The 22,568-nt window shown below is 40.1% G+C and overlaps 2 protein-coding genes across 9 annotated transcripts in view; one reads left to right on the top strand and one right to left on the bottom strand.

Annotated features, from left to right (window-relative positions):
* Roc2 (Regulator of cullins 2) overlaps window positions 1–22,568 on the top strand; it is a 144,483-nt gene that overhangs the window by 55,664 nt on the left and 66,251 nt on the right. The gene's annotated exons all lie outside the window — the stretch shown is intronic.
* The window catches only part of LOC109035808 (Trehalose transporter 1-1), a 134,359-nt gene that overhangs the window by 50,467 nt on the left and 61,324 nt on the right, over window positions 1–22,568 (bottom strand). For 3 of the 8 annotated variants that reach the window (XM_019049581.2, XM_072302242.1, XM_019049582.2), the window contains exon 2: window positions 1,469–1,924. In XM_019049581.2, coding sequence (XP_018905126.2) covers window positions 1,469–1,924 — 456 coding nt within the window. Of the gene's footprint in view, window positions 1–1,468; window positions 1,925–4,474; window positions 4,900–8,702; window positions 8,859–11,614; window positions 11,760–22,568 lie in introns of those variants that run through there. The other 5 variants (XM_019049586.2, XM_019049585.2, XM_019049587.2 and 2 more) reach the window with 5 other exon arrangements.

Genomic DNA, 22,568 nt, shown 5'->3' with positions numbered 1-22,568 from the left:
TCCGAGACTAGAAGAAAATTCGGCAGCCCTGCTTTTCGGCCTCGGTGATCTGCGGTTTGCCAACCCCCCTCCCCCCTGTAATGCGTATACGCACCCCGCCCACCTTGAGAGGTTCATGGCCACAACCCCCTTTCTCTTCCCCCTACCTCCCGCCGTGCTTTCCCCATTCGTTTTTGTCACTTCAGTCTCGCTTTCCTCTCGTCCCCTACCTTCGTAACTGCAAAAAGTCACCAGGCGAGCTTTTGGCGCGCTTTCGCTTTCGTCTGGGTCGCCGTGTCTGTGACGTCACCGAGACGTCTTTATTCGCGGGATTTATTTGATCGGAGAACTATCCCCGAGAGCATCAAACGTTCCTCGTTTGGTCGTTAAAACTTGATTGTGGGTAACTAGAATCAGCCAGAGGATCTCATCTTTTAAACGACTTTTTTCTCCTCGCGCGTTTTCTCATTTATCATGAAGTCACAATTTTAAGCTCGGAAATTCAAGATTAAATCGAAATTTACTTAATTCTTACCTATTCGATTCTTGTAGATCAGCTACAATTAATAAGATCTGTTCAAATAGCAACTTTCTTCGTTCAATATTAACCGAGATATCGAATCGCGCTTTGAAAAATTCGGTTTATGCCGTCATTCACCGCGGTAGAGACACCTTTAGTTTCATCAGTCAGGGAAAGACACACCTTTGCACTGGTTACTGAACGTGAAACTTGGATGAAACCAAGGGTGTTACGACCGCTGTGGATGACGTCATAAATCGAATCTTTCAAAGCGCGACATCTCGGCTAATGTTGAACGTAGAAAATTGCTATTTGGATAGATCTTATTATCTTCAGCTAATCGACAAGAATCAAGCTTCAAAAAAATTCCGTGACCAGCGCGACTGACCCATTCTGCCGTCCAAATTAAAAGCGCCATATCTCCGTTCGACTTTTTGTCAATGTTTTCCCGACGAAAAGATGTTTTACGAAGAACCTAACAATCATTCATCCTTCATTTTTCCGATACAACTCTGACACACCATTAGGAACTCAAAATGAAAGAATGAAGCCTTAGGGCAATTGCATTTTTAGTAATAGAGCAGTACGTGCTGGAAAAAAGTAAAATAATTGGGTGGAGCTACGGCGGTTTCGCTGAGGATGGCAGTATTGCCTGGGCTATAGCCCTGGAGATCAAATTCCGAACCAATTCCGATCAAAGTAGACATGTTGATGACTGGTGGTCACCATCTACCATCAAATTTTGACGGGCCACACTTTTTTGTTCAAAGTAAGATCAGAACGGAGTGCCACCATTCATCATTTCCTGCCACAGGAAACATTTCTGCCAAGTTTTCATTTTAAAATGAAGCAAATTAATGAGTTTAAGACTGATGATTCTCGACACTTTGATGCTACTTTGATCGGAATTGGTTCGGGAATTTGATCGTCTATCCAGGGCTTAAAGATAGGTACTAGAAGGGTACTCACTTGTGGAATGATACTAGCGGACTGAGAGCTGTCCTGTTTCTCTTTGATGATGATCCCGCTGGAGTTGAGGGTCTCGAAGGTGGCCTCGTGCGAGTTCGGTAGTCGGCCATCGTTGGCCTCATCCTTCTTGGGGTCCTTCTCGGACTCGGACTTGATGATCTCGGGCACGGTCGGGGCGGTCAAGAGGAGGTTGAGCTCCTTCTGGGCGCCGGACGTCATCTTGATGCCCTTGTTGTAGAGGTTGTACTTGTGGACGTTGTACTTGTTCTTGCTCTTCTTCCGCTGGGAGCTGTGGAGGAGGGCGACGGTGGAGCCGTTGGTGGCCACCGAGGTGGAGCTGGAGCAGGTGGACGAGAGGGCGCTCGGGGGCGGCCGGTGGTGCGAGCTGTGGATCCTCGCGCCGGCTCCGTACACCGCCGTCAACTCTTCCTCCGAAAGAGACTCGATCGACCCGCTCTGCAAACACAAACAAAAGAAATCCATCAGTTAATTGCCAAAATCATATTCTCTCTAACAAACTGATTGCAGTAGACGCATAAGTCATTTAGACAGAAAGTTGGAAAGCTGGCATAGCCAACGTGAGTTAAAAATCAGCATAAATCCGAAAATATCAATACAGTCGGTAATTGCTGATTTTTAAATGCTGAAAAAATAACGCAGCTTGATGGCCTGGTTACACGCTCAAATTTCCGTCAAACTCCGATCAAAATTATGACCAAGATGGCAGTCGAGAGTTATCTACACTGATAAAAAAAAACCTCTTGGTTCAAGAGTGCAGTTTCTTGTCGCCGGATTTAAGAGTCTGGACTCTTGTTTCAAGCGGATTTTGAATTGAATCAATGCAAAATCCGCTTGAAACAAGAGTTCAAGACTCTTAAATCCGGCGACAAGAAACTGCACTCCTAAGTCAATGCTACCGCGGCATTGGTCCAAGAGGTTTTTTTTACCAGTGATGAGTAAAATTAATTAAAACAGCGTGTTGATTGAAATAAGCATGAAATAAGCACGATTGTGTGGAAATCAGATGAAGGATGAGCCCCACAGCTCCATCATCTACCATCAATTTTTTGCAGGCCGCAGAAATTTGATGGTAGATGATGCGCACCAGTCACCACTTGATCGGAAATTGATGCAAATTTGAGTGTGTAACCAGCAAATGAAGCTTATCACTGCGTAAAGTTGAGAGAAACACGTGATACAACTATAACTACTTGAGGGATGCCCGTGTTGCATACTAAAAAATTGAAGGAGCTACGGTTTCTCCTTTTTCCACTTTAAATTACCGACAAGTTGCTTTGGAAAAATTTTAATGTGCCCTCTGTGTTCTAAGGCTCTTCCAGATAGCACTTTCATCTTACATCTGATTCCTAAAAAAAAACACGTGTTTACTCTTCATCAGTACGTAATAAATCAACGGCTTGAAAATAAATTCGCGGTCCCGGAAGACACAAGGTGAAAGAATCAATAAATGAACCGTTTGAATGAATGTTCGAGAACTTCAATTATTGTGATTCCGAATATTATCTCAAATTTGACGCAGGTCATCCAAACCAGAGAAATCGATTTTGAATCGAGTGTCACTTCACGGAAGCCAGTGACGCTCATTCTGCCAACTTTGAAAGAGCGCGTTTCAAAATCCTCGGGATTTGCGAGTGCAAATCACACCGATTAAGGTGATCTTCTCCTCAAGTATCACTCAGGTGTATTTGTTTTACAATTCTGATAACCGGAGTCGAAGTGCTCAGTCGTGGGCTATTTTGGCTTCCGTTTTTATAAATCTCAGAAGTTCGCAAGTGTGGAAAGTAATGGGGAATTGCCCTGAATTATTGTCATGTTTGACGCATAGGTACTTTATTTTCCATCAGCGAGAGGAAATAATTTAGGTCGAGGCTATGATGCAACCGAAGAGGAGAAAGAAGGAGAAGAAAACCTAGCGTGGAAAGCAGTTCATTAAAACTTAATTGCCCTTTCCATCTCTAATTCGACGCTCAGAAGAATCGATGCTGGGGGTTGAGAATGGGGTAATTAAACAGTGAAAACCCGCTATAAATGCCAGAATTGGACTGAGTTCAGTGTAAAAGAACTAAGTAAATGGCCACGTTTTTTAAAGCATCTATTTGCACAGAAGAATCAATGGCAAGTATGTCGTTTTTATATTAGCTGGGTAACTAGGTTCCTTTTTGCCAAACTCGGTCTAATTGAAGTTCGAGCAAGAACAGCTCGCTTCTCCCCCTTTATATGTTTCAAAGGCTGCTGAATTTCAATTGGGCACTGTCTTCAAAATTTCACAATTTAGATCCTTGTAATTTGTTAAAATTTAACGCAGTTTTAGGCTGAAACTTTGGCATGGACGCATTCTCGTATTTTATTCAATTGTTGAAATGAAGTGTGTACAATTTTTCAAATAAAATATTTTAGATTATTTAAAACTCTACCAACTGCAGCAAATCCGCCATCGAACATCTTCAGTTTCTATTAGTTTCTAAAGGTTTTAGCTCTACCCTTTGCTCTGTACAATTTCTTCGCACATCTTTGTACAATTTTGTTGTACAATTTGTCTGTGTACATGATTTTTCCAAGATTATAAATTATTATCTTTTATTGTTTCAGGTAAGTGCGAAACATGATCAGAAAATCCTTTCTTTTTCCACAATCGTTTAAAGTTTCGGTGTGCTGTGATCACAGTTGATTTCTGGAGGAAGAAACTCAAATTTCGAAGAACAGAGAGAAAATGTCAGTATGTAAGTCTATGAAACAAATTCCTCGCCCGCATATAATTTTTCACTTTGATTCTTTAGGTCAAATTAATGCACTTTTTTGTATTTTGCACGATGAGTTATCCAGCGAGGTAGCAAAAAAAATATGGAGCCTATTAAGACGATCAGATATGCTCAAACAATAAATTTGCGCAACACTCGTAACATCCTCGCATTAAGCGGAGACATTCATTATACAGTGTAAGACAGAGATACTTTTGTTCCGAAGCAGTTAATCTGATTACACTACCTGTTTTCCTTTGATCATGTCTCTATAAAAAATCGTACCAGTCGAATCACAACCAAATCCGCACACGCAAAGTACTTACGTTTGTTTTGGCGAGGGCTGTCATGCGAATTTTTTACAACTAATAGGAACCACGTGAATTTGTCATAAATTTGTTACTAAATTAATCTACTAAGCGCGTAATATCACAATGAATTCACTAGATGAGAGAGAGAGGTAGAAATCGGCGCGGGTATTTTACAAAATCGCGTATCACAATTCACCGGTCAAGCCGCTTAGTTTATCTGTCGGTGTAGAGTTTCGGGGGCCGTATCGCGAGGGATCCAAATACTATTTTCGAGCGAAGGAGCGAACTTTCAAAGTACATTTGCAGCTACAACCGCGGATCCGAACGCATGGGAACTTGTGAGCGAATAACCGAAATCACAGCAAAGGGTTTATTTTATATACGAGACCCTCAGACTTATCTTCGGGCTCTCGATGAGTGATTTTCCGTTGAGGTATCACGTAAGTGTTGGATGGTGACCCTCGAGGAGGCAACAGTCATCGACACCGGTGAGACGCGTGCTTGGTGTGTGTGTTATCTGGCAGCGGCGGATTTTTCCGAAATCCCATTTCGCGGGTCGGGTCCCATCTCGGCTCGAGTGGGGCAATTTTGCAACGGTAGTGAGTGCTGTCCGAGACGACACTTGACCGTATCTCTCGAGTGCCCCGGGAAGGCGCGCGCTTCTCGCGTGACTTTCAAAGTTCGCTGTCCCGTCCCGTGTCAAAAAAAGGAATTTTATTTATCGAAATCCGAACTTTGGTTCCGTGTTTTCGTCTGGCCCTACTAGAGTACCTTTCTAGAGAGAGCATGGACATAGGAAGATCTTTTTCTGCAGGGGTGCGAAAAATTCTTGACCACGTGACCAGCAGATCACGATTCCTAGCGTGGGAAAATGAGAAAGCTGCGTAGAATTGCTCTTTTTCTGAAAAACATTCTAAAAATTGCGTATTTTTGTGCATAATTTCGGCAATTTTTTCGCAAAGAGCAGTTAAAATAGTCCTCATTGTGATATGTCCATTGCACGACGTGCAACGACCCATTAAACCGTTTAATCTGTTCCAATACAAAAAACGTGAGAAAATTTCTACGGATCACCATCCGTCACTCTTCTCGAATATACTTATCTCATCTCTTTCCTGAACGGCGCTTATTTGAAAAATACACTTGATGCGCGGCGCTTCGTTTTAAAAGTCGCGATTAAGTTAAGCGGAAAGTTACGCGTTTCTTTCCGTTCATTCCAACAACAAGAACAAAATATCGAAACGCGGAAAAGGTCGGATCGTTGTTTGCCATTTCCAGACGGGTGTCCTACTTTTGAATCGAATCAAACGAACGGGCATTATCTACACTCAGAGCTTTGAAAAAGAGACGTGCAATGACAGTGCCGGGAGCTTTCGCAAGAACCACCCAAGGTTCCATTAAACGCCATAACCATTTAGGTTGTTTTTAATCGCGCCGTAAGTACGGCCTGCAATTGCTTAAAAATGTGCCTATCTGTTAAAGTAAGGGGAGAAACGAGCTTCCTTACGGAGCAAGCGTTTTGGTATTCGGTAACGTGCTGTGTTTAATTCGCCAAATTAAGGGCTCGAGTATAGAATTACCCGAAAAGCAACCTCCCTACAACTAAATTACACCTAAATTCATCCGCTTAATGAAGAGTGGAAACAAGACCTGGCAAGCGCCATCAAGTGTTGGTAAGATCGTACGGCTGCCTCTCTAGTCTAATGAGGACTTATGCCCTATGAAAAACAATTTCCACCGTGAAACTAATGCGAAAATTTAGGAATAAATTCCTAACAGGAAATCTGTAAGACAAGGGAATTTGCGTTTTTTTACATCGAGTATAACTTGGTGCACACAGGCGTATAGCTAGTGCAATTTTTTGGAGGTGGCATGACCCTCAATTTCACAGGTACATCATTTCTCAATTTCATATCATATTCATGGGAATAAATTTAAATTTTTTCCACGAAGAAGGGAAAACAAAAGGGGATCAGCACAAAAGGGGATTTCGGTGGGCCTCCTAAGGAAAATTGAACTCTCTAAGATTGACCTTATGGTTATTCTTGCATAAACTTTGAATCTAAGGTTGAAATCTTCCAATAGTGCCCAAGAAACATCTCAAACGTTTCCTTCTCTCTATTGCATCATACAATGAATCGAGGAATTGCACCGGTTCTAAGGCTATTTTCTACTGTATGCAGATTCTTTAGGACAAGCCAGATGACATGATTACAAATATTGGAGGGGGGGGGTGGGGTAGACCTACCCCGTCCACTTAATGACGATGCACATCTTTAGCAACTCTCGATGGCCCTTTCAAGACATGAATTTCCACTCTTCAAATATCAGGGCTCTTTTAAGAAAAGCCTACCATGGATATGTCCAGCTTGTTGAGTTCTATCCATTTTAATACAATGAAAAATATCCAACGAATATCATTTAGAGATGGGAGTTAAAATTAGGGGGTACTCGACAGTGGCGTGGCGTGAATTGCGATATATCGATTGCTATGCCATTTAAACCTATGAAAAAAGATCGATTATCAGGGTGTTCGCAGCGAACGCCTTAACAATCGATTCTTTACCATAGGTTTAAATGGCATAGCAATCGATATATCGCAATTCACGCCACGCTACTGGGGTACTCGACGGTTTGACACGTGAGGACGTCTAGGAATGATGCTGGCCTCTCGAAAATCGTCTCGCTTTTTTCCGTGTGGAGCGTGGTTTATTTCGTCTGAGCCCTGTAACGCGTGTGCGGTTATGATTGCAGACCACTCGACGGCCTGCTAATTATAGTAAAACACTTGAGTTTGCTATTTTTTGTTATCTAGCGCCCGTTGTTCCCGGCTGGCGGAGGAGTTCGGTAAAGTCACGCCCACCGTGCGTGACAATCGGCGAGTTATTCCATCGGGTCAGTCGGAGATCAGCCAACCCTTTACAGGGTGACAATTTCTTGAAATTTCGAGAAATTTTTGGAAAAATCTTGGAATTGCAAACTTTCGAGAAAATTTAGTGTTTCCATGTCTTTCTTTAATTGTCCCCTCTTTAGATAATGGCGTCAGCCGGATCATGGGAAATTAATTCCTCATAGGGTGGCAAATTCTCGAAATTTCAAGAAAATTTAGTGTTTCCATGTCTATCTTTGATTTTTCCCCTTATAGAGAATGGTGTCGGCCGGATCATGGGAAATTAATTCCTCACAAGGTGACAAATTCTCGAAATTTCGAGAACAATTTTGAAAAATCTTGGAATTGCAAACTTTCGAGAAAATTTAGTGTTTCCATGTTTATCTTTGATTTTTCGCCCTATAGAGAGTGGTGTCAGCCGGATCATGGGAAATTAATTCCTCACAGGGTGACAAATTCTCGGAATTTCGAGAACAATTTTGAAAAATCTTGAAATTGCAAACTTCTGAGAAAATTTAGTGTTTTCATGTCTGACACTGATTTTCCCCCCTATAGACTATAGTGTTGGCCGCATCATAGGGAATTAATTGCTGAATATTGTAAAAATGAATGCATCACATAATGAACAAGACGTGTTTTCTTCTCCAAAATTTCACGCAGAATACAAAAGTTTGTTTTTAAAATTTCAAAATCAGCTTGTGGGCACATGGAATTAAAAATATTTGTAAATTCCTCTAGAAAAAATTAACACATCGGTAAAATTAATGTGAATAACCGGTGCATTTGACCTTTTTCACTTCAGCCGCCGTATTTTAGGTAAAATTTTTCTGAAGAACCCGTCAGGAAATCAAAACTTGCGAAAGCGCGCCTACTCTCATTCTATCTAGTTAGTGGATCATTACAAAGGAAGGCAATAAAGGATCAAAAGATGTCTCATCCTTTCATTCTGAACATGTTCAACACTTTCAAAAAGACCTGAATTGACTCAAAAGTGAAAAATTAGTGCTCATAATTTAAGTGAATTTAGAATTTGTAAATTCAAAATTTCTGCTGTCCGATTAATGCCTGATTTGGCGGAGTAAATTTTTCTTTTTGGCAAGGGTTTGAATTGAAAAACGCATCAAGCGCAAATTTTTCAGTTTTGAGCAGATTTCGGAAATTTTTAATTTTCATATAATTTTTCAGCTCAACTTTTTTTTTTGAAAAAACCAATGCCGCGATTTCTAATTCTTACTCTGTTCAGTGGTTTATGGATGAAAGAAAATCTATTTTACCTACGGCTGCTGAATTTTCGTGACGAGCGGAAACACCTCGAACGAACCACCTTAGCACTTACGGACACGATCAGACACTAACCGATGAAATGACGAGTATTAGCAATCATATTTTCGTAGATTGTAAAATGTAATGTTATCGAAGATAAATACTACGGCCAGCTTGGTGGACCTGGAGCCTTTATCAGTGGTATTTGTTTTTCCCTGGCCACCAACCATGATAACCCCAAGTGTCCTTACACCTTGATATCAGCCTTAGTTTTTTAAGTCTGGTTACGTTTTCTCCAATTTCGCGATCTCAAATGCCACACTTTTCTCCTACCGTTGTAGCTTTGCGCATATTTAGTTTATTTTTGTTTTAGAAAAAAACCAGCTCAAAAAAGAGGCATTCTCTTGCTGACCATCTCATTATACTAACTGGATCCAACAATATTGAGGATATTTACATATATTTTATGTATTTGGGTCTAATTTTATCGCAGGAAACCTCATAATCGCATTTCATTTTTTTACGCATTTCTTCGCAATATTTTAATGTATGGGTTTAAGCTCCTTTTAAAGCTCTGGGAATTTAGTTCGTGAATTGAAAATTTACCGATTGTGAGTCATACGCACGGCCCAATAAGAACTAAACAACCCTATACCGAGCTTATGAAATGGATGGTATCCTCTCCTACCTTTCTTGAAAAAATAAATTCAAGAAAATCAACCAACCAATCAAAGAATGAAATCCAAAAGAGGAAGAAAGCGTACAGAACGATATTTTCATCATTAGATCTTGTTTCCACTAATGTGCAGATGTGAATACGAGAGATTTGCATGAGAAAAATTTATTACACAGTGGAACGTGAAGAAAATAAAAACATCGGTTATGGACATATCTTAGAAACTGTAACTATATTGATAATATTCTCATCTGAATGGAGTTTTTATGTAAACTCAACTTTCGGCTATGTCAGACATATTTATTTTGCATAAAATCACTTCAGAAACGAATCTATCTCAATTTGATCCCGTGACATCTGCAAGACTGATTTTCAAAAGTCTCAAATGATTATTTCATCACACTTCATAATATGCCATGACCTTATGCTGCTCGTTTAACTTAAAGTATTGCGCAACTTTTTTTTTTACAGCCGTAATTCTTTCTCTCTTTTTTTAATCAGTCCTTACAAGTGTACTTTTGATGTAACTCTGCTACTATCGAAAAATTGACTTCGATGTCGATCAATCTGGAGAGGATCTTTCCGGCACAAACGGTCGTGGACACTTCATCCTTTATTTTTCTCTCTTTCTTTTTTCACCCATTTTGACAGCAAGCCGTCTGACTCAAAGATTTTTTTATCAGTGGATTAATTGTAGTTATGGTCGAAGAGAATGTTTACACCCATTGTCTAATCACAGAGTTACTATTTCCTTTCTCTCGTCAGTCTTCTCCAGTGGCGTGGCGTGCTTTGCAATATATCGATTGATCCACCATTCAAACCTATAGGAATCGATCGATAAATAGGGTGTTCGCAACGAACGTTTTAATAATCGATTCCTCACCATAGCTTCAAATGGGAAAATATCGATAATCGATCATTTTAATTCGAATTTAATTCGAAGACGTAGTTACATTCCACTCAAAGATGAGATTTCAATATGCACTAAAAACATTCCAATAGTAGTTAAACCCCTTTCATCAGATATTACAGAGAGGAGTCAGTACTTAAGAGGTTAAATGACGTGCTAATTTTCGCAATGAATTACCAACGAATGTCTAAAATTGAACGTTATCTGATAACAACAAAACGAGAGACAGCTCACGAGTGCTGGATTCTTATTTTCTTTATTTCGCATTCTGTTTAGGCTCCACTTTGTCCCTCTGTTTACTTTTTCCGAGTCAAATCTGAGGAAGATTTAACCGAACAACCTTCGGAAGCTCGCCATTTCTCTTTAATTTTCTCTTTTCATTGTTGTCTTGAGGTACCTTCGAGGGGCTTGGACGACAAGACGCATACGTGCAGTTTGTGAAAAATTGAAATATTAATGATTTAATCTAAAACTAGTCTTCAAAATACACATATGTTGTAAAAAAAGTCACTAATAAAATTCAATCTTTAAGCATCAAAAAGTGAGTTTGAACTTTCTTTCCGCCATCAGGTTCCATGTGATTTTAAAACTTAAATAACGTATTTCTTGAAATAACATAAAATGCACTTGTGCGTCCTGCTCTTTAAGCCCCTCATCTTATATACAATACAAAAAGAACCATGCGCACTTATGATTTGCAAGCTTCGTGGCTCCTTTTTATTCTCCTCATTCGCCTGCAGTTCCTTTTGGCAAAAGTACATAAATTCTACGCATAGACCCATACAAGTAAAAATCCGTCATAAACGTTTTCCTTCGAAAATCGTATAAGGAAACTTAAGCATTAATCTTTAATTGAATCGTTTTTTGCTCTCGACGCTGTCAAATCACCGGCGTGATAATTCCTCATTTCCCTCACGAAAGAAAGTAACTATAATTCAAAATGTTGCCACATTTACCCTCTCAAATTGCATTTTTACCAGGAGAACCTTAAGCATTTCTAACTGATAATTACACCGATTTTCCTTCTGATCTCATGCAAAAATCATGACATTTTTGGAAAAAAATCGCACCGATACACTCTTGGTAAAGATCAAATGGATTGCATTTTGCAGAAAGGAACCACTATCTTTGGCTCTCCCATAAAAGCACTTATCTGCATAGGGAAACCGATGGCATGTATGTTGTTTCTAAAATTGGCCAGAAGTAGTGGTTTCTTATTGCAAAATGTAATCCAAATTTTTGAGTCAATTTTGTAACCTTGGAATGGAGTTAAGTTCTTTCGTCCGGGAAACGACGAATTACACGAAGACCTAATAAAATATAAAAATAAGACTTACTGCGACAGGTCGGTTATTTCATTGGGAAAGGCCGTGGGGATGGAGTCACCAGAGAAGAGGGAAGAAATGAATAAAACAAACTAGCAATTAGTCGGGATCGGTCAAGACGAGCCGAGAGCACATTTCGAGCCCGGTGTAATCTTTGACCCAGAGCGGTGCCTACGTCAGCGCCGGCTCCAATCAACCGCATCTTTTCATCAAAGGTTTCACGAATCAAAGGCCAAACTTATCGCAAAACCATGTCCATTGATTTCCACAACTCGCCAGCGGTTTTGGGTCGACGCGCTTTTCGCGTAGAAAAAAATGTACGGTTACAGTTACCGTGTTTGACTCTTCATTGTTGGTAATTTCTCCCGTCCGCACTCACAATCAGTAATGAGAAAGTATTTTTACCTACTCGCAATCTTCTATCTCAAAATATCAATTTTCATCTTTTTTCCCATATCATCCAACTTACCTACGAAGCGTTCAACTCCTTTGAATAATATTCACAAATTCTTCTCACACTTGATAACTTAATTTTGTCATAAGTAAATTTCCCCCCCCCCCCCCTATCAATGATATTAATGATGCAGGAAGTGGGCATGCGGGAGAGGAGGAGGTGAATGAATGCAAAATGTGATAAAATATCGAGAAGGGGTTGATCTAGAGAATACATGAAACTAAACTAAGAGATGAAAGAAACATTTAAAAAATCGACTCGGAATTAAAAAGCGACTCTCCTTCATATAAAAATAATGTATTTTTTTAACCCCTCCCCCCCTTTTTAGGCATCATTAATTGCTGTTGGGTAAAGTAACTAAAGAGCAAATGAGGCAGCATTGCGCTGTAGACGAGTAGAGCCCGATGTGGTATACAGTTTCATGATACACTCGCGTAAGTGAAATTGCGTCGTGATGAATCTCGGGCGCTTTATCTGATGTCTCAGCTGCCTTCTGTTTTACCACTCCTACCTCGGACCAGAGAACGTGTTGAACACGATGCATGCATTCTAGTTATCATTACGTATTATAACACGGTCTAAAACTGTATCTGTCCTTTTTTAATGCACGAAGCTCGGAATTCAGTCATCCTCAAATTGGAAATTTGGGAATTGGGAAATTTTGTGGTGAAGTCTACATTTTTGACAGGGGTCCAAGTTAAACAGTTTTTCTCAATTGCAATGAACATTTGTTTCAAAATTAAGTAACTACGCTTAACTAGGTCATTTGAGTGAAAGGTAAAACTCGAGGTGAAGAAAAGACAATAAAACCTCATTCTGTGTCATTTTGATTATCTGCTTGCAAAGTTCGCCATTTTTTGGTTCCAAAAAAGCCTTACGAACCCTGAGCCGGCAGAACCAATCAGAGATGAATCCTGGAGTTGCCATACTTGCAGTATAAGCATATAACTCTAGCCTACAAGAAAGGTTCTCGGTGTCGAGTGATGACATCACAACACTTGTATGAGTCTCTAAACAGTGAGCGCTTAGTGTGAAGGTTAGGCTCTAATCAGAACCCGAGACCTTGACCAATTTAGGAAAACTCCAACCGGACTAACGGGGCTCGGTTCGTGAACTTCCTTAAAATGCAAATGAGGAAAATCGCCGGCCGAGCAGTTATCATCGAAAAGCGTTGTCAGTCGTAATGATGAACGATATCTGCATGATATTGTGTAGTCGGTGGTAAGGTGTTCTTTTATCGCACATTGCGTCATGCTTTTAACCTCATTCATCATTCAATCACCTAATCGAAAACGACTGATTTATTGACCACGTCACAGACTTTAAAGGTAGATCTTTACGCCTTAGCGTTAGTTCTGAAAAGATTCACTATGTTGCGCTTCTAAAATACGTATGGTGAAAAGAACGTCGGTTATATGAGCCGATAAGTTATTTTTAAAGTTAAACAACCGATGAGCTTTCCGGTTCAGATGGATGCGTCCATAGTCGTGTGGACTATTCACTTGGTTGATAGAATGAATCTTCAATTTGGTGGACCCAAGGGTCGGTTCTGTGAATTACAAGAGTACGAAAATGTCGACATAAGGAGCTCTTATGGCTCACAAGAGGGCAGCCAACCTTTGAACACAAAAGCACTAGAAAAATGCGTCTGCCAATCCTCAGATTCCAATATCAAAGCAAGATGGCCAATGGTCAAGAATGTTCATAAATGAGCGTTCTTCTGCAAAAATGAGTAAATTGATGCAAGAAGTAAGCCAAATACATGCTTTACACACGACGAATCGTAACAATTGTAATAATAAATCACTTTGGATGATCTGAGACCATAGATTGGCTGCCCTTTTGGGTCTTAAAAGCTCCATGACCCAACCTCCAAAATTACCGGCTTGTCCATACTCTCCCCATGTAGGCACTCTACCGCGAACCGAGGACTCAGTCCAACGAACCGGAAAACTTTGGTCACGTGGGGTATGTTCCATATCAATCTAATTCAGGTTCTGAATTTTATTCACCTTTTTTATTATTTATTTATTTATATTTTTTTGGATCTTATTTCACCTCAGATTCTCTGAAGGGGTTTAGAAGAATTCTGATAGAGCAGACCTTGACTCTCCTGTAGTTCCATGAGAGAAACTGATAAAATGGGCGCTAAGGTGTGAATTTCCACGTGCCGAAAGATGCCGCGGTGTCATGGACCACTGCGTAATTGATCGGACGGTGATAAGGCGCAATTAACCGAACATTGTAGCTTTCAGATGTGACGAGTATTGGCTCGAGTCTCCCGACTCGGCCGACTTGCAGCGAACCACGCGATCATACGTTGGATGACGATCTCCACCCCAGACCGCGACCGCCCCGACCTCCTCTACAGTCGGTGTATCACGTCTCTGTCATTTCAACCGACCAACTCTGCGAGAGGAAAGAACCCGGCTAAAATAACTGATCGACTCAATGAGCATTTACTCCTGTACCCGAACACGGAAAGTAAAATTTTATAAAATTTTACTCCTGTTCAATAATATGAATACAAGTAAAATTTTATAAACTTCGTTAGACGGAACACATCATGGAGGCAATTCGTATTCCAAACGAATAATATGCAAAGAATTAAGCTCAATAATTTTGAAGAGAAAAAAACCCCTCAAATAACAATCCTTGACTTAGAAAACTTTTTTCCATGTCTTTTTTTCTATGGAGGAAGCAAGCGAGGTATTTTCACAGCCAAGGATAACCAGAAACACATATTTTGTCACTTTCTTATGAAATTCGCTACAGTCTTGCTCTTCTGCCGTGCTAAGGAAGAACGCTCTATGAAAATTCGAGAGTTGCCAAATTTCCTTCGATGAAATGTTTATTTTTGAGGAGAAAAATGAACATATTTCCTTGAAATTTTTAGACGTTTTAGATCAAATTACAAACAAAATTACCTATCTAAGAAATTGGTGGACAAAAATTCAAATTAATTTCCTGAAAATTAATGATTCGCCAAGGGAAATTTGGCAACGCCTGAAAGCTCATACGACGTTTTTCCTCAGCACGGCCTGCACGGCAGTCTTGCTACCTCCGCCGCGCGCCGGAGCCTGCGCATCCGATTCATCCGGACTCTCGCCGCGCCTTCAAAGTCTCGATAGGCAACACTTGAAGCAATTGGTTCAACGGTCCATCCGCCGACAGAGCGCGGCGCTGGCGGCAGGAACAAGTTGGTGGCGGCTGATTGCTCGGTGACAGCGTGAAAATCGAGTACGAGACCTAAATATAGATCGCCTTGAATGGTCTTGAACACTTATCCGTCCGTGTGTGTAACAACCGGCGGCGAGAAAAAGGAAAAAGAAAAAAGGAAAATGGCAGATTTGAGAAACTTGATTATCTCACCATCCGACCCGGTGATTTAAGCTCGCCATAAAGCCGATGAATTTATGCAGCGTTGACCTTGGGCCGTTGCAACGTTTTCACGAGCTTTTCCGCCGACGCACATCGGGTGCGCGCGGGCCTTTTCCCGGCCAAAAATCCCGATCCGAAAAATAAATCAAAGCTTGATGATGAAATTCATTTATTACGGTCTTCATTTATTTTTTAGAGCTACAGACAATCTCACTGTCTAAAATCTTACTAAAATCATGTTTAATTCCAATTTTCCTGTAGATTTTCAGCTCTGTAAACGTCGCAAACCAGTTAACGGAGAATTTTTCTTCTACATGTTACCTGTGCGGCAGCACGTATTCGTGCCATTCCTTAGAAGAGTGTTATCCGAACATTTTAGCGCAATGAACACTCAGAAGTGTCAAACTGAATCGGAGGAGTTATATGACAGTTCGAAGTTGTAATTCAAAGAAGTAGTTCTGAGATGAAGCCGGTTCAGGTTTTAATGTGCTGTAGTGCTGTATACGGGGCTCAAAATTGTCAGACTAAAATGGAACTCAATTCAATGCAACAAAAGAGAATAATGTTGCAAATTTTGAATTGTTGCGATATAGTTTATTCGATTACATCTCAGATTATGATTTTAGCAATGTTTTTTTTTTTTTTTTTTTTTTTTTTTTAACAATGACAACTATAATTTTAATTCATTTAGAACCAATGAAAAGAATTCGTTATGGTAGATGGAAATGCAAGTTATGCACAGATAAAACTATTCATTCCAAACAATGAATAACTTTCCGTTTTGGTTATGCAACATTTATCGCATACCATTTGGGCGTATTTCTGCCAAACGGAACTATGTGCATTATGACGTGAGCTCTGTTATGCATATATTCTTACGGGTCTCCGGGCTCATGTCTTAATGCACATCATTCCGTTTGGCAGAAATACGTCCATTTGGAGAGAGAATAAGGAAAAGCGATCACTATTTTCTTCCCCAATTTCAAGGGCATCGAGTTAAACAATTAGTACATTGTATTTAAGGTCGCGAGTACTTGAGCGGTCAAAATATAAACTGTAGCCGAGGCAGCTATATCTCATAAGTATTGTGATAAGTACAGATACTAGTAATTTCAAAAAATTTAGTGCCTATAATCAATAAACTTAATTTTTTTTCAATTTTTTTTCTCCTTTTTTTTTTTTTTTTTTTTGCTGAGAACCACCTTTAACTAGCATTCATTGCTTGAATTTTTGAACTGGGATTGACCAACCTGCTTTTTAAAAGTTTCGTACGTGCTGGGTGCATTGCCATTCAAAGGCATTTTTGTACAAATTGTTTCTAAAGGCATCTTCTCTGATGTCGGCAAAAGTGCACAGGAAATAATAAATAACCGTGATCCGTATGCCCAGATGTATTCCTTTTTATTATCTCTCCTCATTCGCTTGCATTTTCATTACAAATTCCACGTGTCATTATCCTGTCTCCGGGCAGTGACCCATGAGAAATTTCATGAAGGAAATGAACATTCTCTCTGTAAGGCAAATACTGTTTCGCCGTACCGGTTCGGCTGAAAGTCCTCGGATATGTCGGAATATTTCCTCGCTCTATGCCAATGATAGAAAATCTGGGAAAGGAGAGAGTGGATGTCTTGTCATGTGGAGGGTTGTCGCATCTGAAATATTTTACTCGACGCAAAAAGTCATTTCCTGATGGATCAATAAATTTTTCTCCGGCACTACTGTTAATTGTCAAGGAAACCGATTTTCTCGTTGCTATGATTTCCGTATTTCTTGCAGCGTTCTTCGTTAGAATTGCAGGGTCGTGCATGTTTTTTGTTAGATTTGGAGGAAAAATCGAAAATCGATATTTTGCAAGATAACAAACTGTCATTATAATTTTTTTCTCCAAAATATCGATTTTCGATTTTTCCTTGGTATCTATTGGCCCGATTCTAGATTGACCCAAAAAAATCGATTTTTCCAATACATCGATCTCTTCTAATTTTGGGATCGAGTTCATGGAAAATCTCCAATCTGACGTCGTTGCCGTCAACACTTTCGATTTCAACCGTTACTTGGTTCGAAAAATCGATTTCGGTTTTAAATCGACCCCAGAAAAGCGCTACGAATTCTCCAATTTTTTGTCCAAAAATCGATTTCGACCGAATCGAAATCGAAATCGGAAACCGCTTGATACCGTCCGCGGCCCGGTCCTCGCGATGCGGTAGCCGAAGTCGCGTTTATCGGCTCAACGCCCTATGTCAATCTACTCGAGAGTTCAGCGGGTCGATTGTTGAATCGTTATCGAATGCTTCTGATCGATAAATCCCTATCTTAACAATGCTATATATCGATCAAGGTCATTCGATAACGATTCAACAATCAAGGAGCAGCGGGTCGATTGTTGAATCGTTATCGAATGCTTCTGATCGATAAATCCCTATCTTAACAATGCTATATATCGATCAAGGTCATTCGATAACGATTCAACAATCAAGGAGCAGGTGTTACATCGCCCGATCACCGACAGCGTCGATCGAATGAAGTGCACCGAAAATCCGAAAAATAACCGCGAGTCCTCGCCGTGACGCACAAAGGGTCGAGTCAATCTGAGAGGTCGGACATGAAATTTTTGACTAAAACTGCAAATTTTTATGTTTATTTCGTCACATTTTAAATTCTGAGGAGTGCTTCTAGAAGAAAGTTTTACGAGAAAACCATCGGAACCACTTTCAGAACCTCCAAGTTTCGTATAAACGGAGTTATAAGCGTTAAAAGTTTCCAAATTCTGTCCGACCTCTCTTATTGACTCGATCCATTGTGTGGCGCCTCCCTTTTGCGTTATTTTTAACGGCCGCCACTTCAATTATAGACGCACTCGATCGCTCGAAGCGACCCGCCGAATACTCGAAGTCGCTGGAAACGACCGGAAAAAGCGGGAAGTTGCGCAGTAATTTTTTTTCGCGAATCCGCTCTAATTATTTAATTAATCCGCGTTTGTTTCGATTATCACCGCCTTTTGAAATCGACAGATAAACCCGCCGCCTCGCGGTGTTTGTTTACTCGGCACTCGGGCTCTTGACGGAATTCAAAAGTCGATTTGCGTGCGTACGCGACACTTGACCGAGTACGTCAGTTCGACAGATTTTTTCCTCCTTTCCGTGAGGGAGAGGGGGCAGAAGCAGATAAGGGGCCGTTCATAAATAAATACATGGAAAAAAAAGTATCACAATCCCAACTGATCCCACTGCACTCCTAGCTGATTTTGGCGCCACACAGTGGATCGAGTCAATGGGAAAAGTCGGACAAAATTTGAAAACTTTAAAAGCTCATAAGTCCGTTATCACAAGACGTCGAGGTCTTAAAAATAGTTCCTCTGGGTTTCTTGTAAAATTTACTCCCAGAATCACCCGTCAGAATGTAAAATTTGACAAAATAAACATCTGAATTTGCAGTTTTAGTAAAAAAAATAATGTTCGACTTCTCCCATTGATTCGGTCCATTGTGCACCAGATATTAGAGTAGTTGCAAAAGCCAGAGGTATGGTTAAGTCAGCTGAGAGTGTCGTTGGATACGTCTAGCTGGTGTCCTCACCGTCAGCACAATTGTGGTTGGATTAACTATACCGCTGGCTGGTGCCTTTACACTTCTAGCTAGTGCAACTACTATCAGCTGGAAGTATAGTTGAGATTGTGGTACTTTTTTTTTAGTGTATTATGTAGGATGTTTTCCCAAAATACTTCCAAGGAGGATTGATTCGAAATGGGAAACATGTTTTTCTTGTGAAATCGGGTTGAAATCAGGAGTTAAGCGTGGTGCTAAAGCTTAAGCTGTTTTCGAAATAAGGCTGGAAGAATGGTGGTCTAGATCACCGTGTACGCAACTTTTTCGTCAGTGAATGTTTAGTGCACTGAGCATGTCATTATTCTCATGACATGGCATAAGAATATTGTCAGACTGTACGTCAAAAATAGGATTTTCAAGTGAGAGAAATTTGAAAATGTCATAAATCCTCCAACAGTAAAAATGAATGAATCGCGCCACCATACCGGTTTCTCCGCGCAGTGCGTCAAACTGGCAGGAATCACGGGTTGAGCCTGATAACACACTCGTTTTTCTCCGCCTTTGGATGGAATTCTGGTCAATTTTCACAGCAAACAAGCAAAAATGATGTCACAATAGCTCTGTTTTGCTCGTCTAGGAATTTATTTAGGAATCTATGTTTGAAATTGTAAATTTTTCATTAATTTTTTTGGTTTGAGAGCACCCTGTCTAAATTTCTGGTGATCCACGTTGAATTAGGGCTGAAATAATAACGAAAAGTAAAATACGCAATTTTTCGATCTGAAGGGAAATTCAATTATTTTGGAGAAAATTTAGGGGAAATTGGTTGACAACAGTGGCGAGGCGTGAATGATCGATGATTCATTATCGATATTCCCTCTTTTGAAACTACACTGGGAAAACAACACATTGGATCTAGAGTCCAGACTCTTGAAAACATTGACAAGAAAAAATACTCTTGATTCAGTGTATCATGTTCAGCGCCTTCAATATCGCATGAATACTTCAAACGCTACACCATTTCACATATTTCGACGTGCAAATTGCCTACACTGTGCCTGCCGAAGTGCGCGCCGCACAGGAGAAAAAAAAACACATTGGATCTAGAGTCCAGACTCTTGAAAACATCGACAAGAAAAAATACTCTTGATTCAATCAGATATAAGCTTAAATCAAAAGGAAATCCGCTCAAATTAAGAGGCTTGGTTCTTGATTTAAGCAAAAATCCGATTGAATCAAGAGTATTTTTTCTTGTCGATGTTTTTAAGAGCCTGGATCCAGATCCAATGTGTTTTTTTTCCAGTGTATGGTAAAGAATCGATTATTAAGGTGTTCGTTGGGAACGCCCTATCTATCGATCCTTTTTCATAAGTATATAAGGCAGATCAATCGATGTATCGCAAAGCACGTCACCCCACCGGTTGACATCACGTTTTAGATCGTCGTGTGTAATATTAGCGATGAACACGAGATCTTCGACTGTGAGTGTCATCGCTCGAAGGGAAGGTTATAGTGCCACCTCGGAAATGCTTAAAAGTAGGTGAGCCTCGAGGGGGTTGCAATCGCTGCGTGTCGCTGTGGCCGTAGCGTAAACAATCTGCGTGCGGCACGGGAACCCAAAGCGACTTCCGCAAAGTGCGCTCGATATATCGTCGTCCTTCTGACGTAAGGGCGTATCTCGATTTCCACATGAGCCCCAGAAAGCATGGATTCATATTGAAATAGGGTTCACGTTGAAAATGAGATACGCCCTTACGTCAGAGGAGCGACGATATTGCATCTGAACCCGCGAAATCGAAAGTGTAACGCCCTCGCGAAAGCAAGTCCGTTCGCCGACAGTTGGACGTATCTCTATCAAACAGAAATATGTGCTTTAAGAGATGAGCCCTGAGATCCATAAGAATACATGCATTACAGGGCTCACGTCATAATGCACATAGTTCCGTTTGACAGAAACACGTCCAGTTGTAGTCCATCCTCGCACTCGCCCGGGGCTATCGCTAATTGCCGCTGTATCTAGGGGTCAGATGGTCAGCAATTCCGTGGTTTCCTCGAGATTAGAATGCTTTTCGTTTCGTTTGTTTCGGAAGCAATCGACAAACAACCTCGTTTGTTTGAATTCTCGTCAATTGTTAAGGTCTCGGTTTAATCCCTCTCTGCATCACGGTAATGAAAAGCAAGCTTACGAAGCAAATTTCAAGGATCTTATACTTGTAAGGGGTCTGTTAAACACAAGGGATACAATAAACTGAGTTTTTCCTCTGGGAAAATCGCACGAGAATCGCGTTCTGGTCATCAAAAATGTGTGGGGCTAGGGTCTTCTGCCGCCCTTTTCTGGCACTTGCGGGTAGTAGTTGCCGTAACTTTGTTTTTTCCCCGTCTTCGAAGCAAAAAAAAAATAAAAAATAAAAAAAAAATAAAAAAAAAATAATAAAAAAATAATAAAAAAAAATAAAAAAAAAAAATAAAAAAAAAATAATAAAAAAAAATAAAATAAAAATAAAAAAAAAAAAATTAGTAATACCGCATTCTGCCCACTGCTTTGAGAGAGATATAAGGAAGCACTAACTAAATAAACAAACATCTGGCAAACTGTTATGACTTTTTCTCACGTATGATTTTAATCGGTTCAATGCATTTACTTTTGCCTTTCCATTTTAATGAGGAGAGAGCAAATGCTTAAAACGATTGAAACTGCACGTGAGAAAGATTTTTAACAATTCGCCTAATGTTTTATTTATTGAGGTTAGGTTTTCTTACATCATTCTTTGGGAAAATAAAATTGATTGCAAGCAACTAACTGTAAGAGAAAGTGTCTGCTGATGGCGCGGTGAAAAAATGCTGAATGCTGTGTCGAATATTTCATCATGAGAAAAAGCTGAAATCAGTTCTGTTGTCAATTTGTTACCAGTTAATTTAGGTTTTTGAGAAGCTGTAAGTTCGTAATTGTAAGCACAGAAAAGTGCTAAGTTTTGACTTTTGAGTCTGATTTGGAAATTCACTGGATTTCCGCCGAATAAAAATGAAGTATCTTCAAAAATCTTACGTGAAAACGCCACCATTCTGTCGCAGCGAATAGCCGCGAATAACGACTCGGAGAAACAAGCATGTTACAGCCCATGGCCAAGGTTGAATAGTCGTTATCTGAGTTGAATTTTTAACTAGATTTTCCTATACATCGAAGGCAAAACTATGTATACAAAACTTTACAAATTTCCATAGTTTAGTAAGAAATTCAGTTTTGCCTCATTCCTGCTTAAGACTGCTAACTGCTGCTTGGATTTAAGTTTATGAGTTCGGCTCGAGACTATCTCTCCTGTTAACGAAAGTCTAGTTTTGCAAAGAGGTTGAAGGAGGTGTCATTTGCCATGTCAAAAATAGAAGTTCGAATTTTTCAGTAGCTGCAGCAGTAAAACCGATCTAGTTTAAAATTATCAAGTTTCATTCTCTTTTGCCAGATAAATTCTACAACAATCAAGAATATCAAGTCAAGTCTTTCACAACATTTCGAGCGTCCGAAAAGAATCTTCTCTCAAGCCAGCAACAGCATATATGCAAATTTTACCCGTGCTTCTATCATACTCGCGA

The sequence above is a fragment of the Bemisia tabaci genome, chromosome 7 (assembly GCF_918797505.1).
Source record: "Bemisia tabaci chromosome 7, PGI_BMITA_v3".
Lineage (NCBI taxonomy): Eukaryota > Metazoa > Arthropoda > Insecta > Hemiptera > Aleyrodidae > Bemisia > Bemisia tabaci.
The sequence above is the reverse complement of the archived record's forward strand: the minus strand, read 5'-3'. Positions and strand labels throughout refer to the sequence as shown.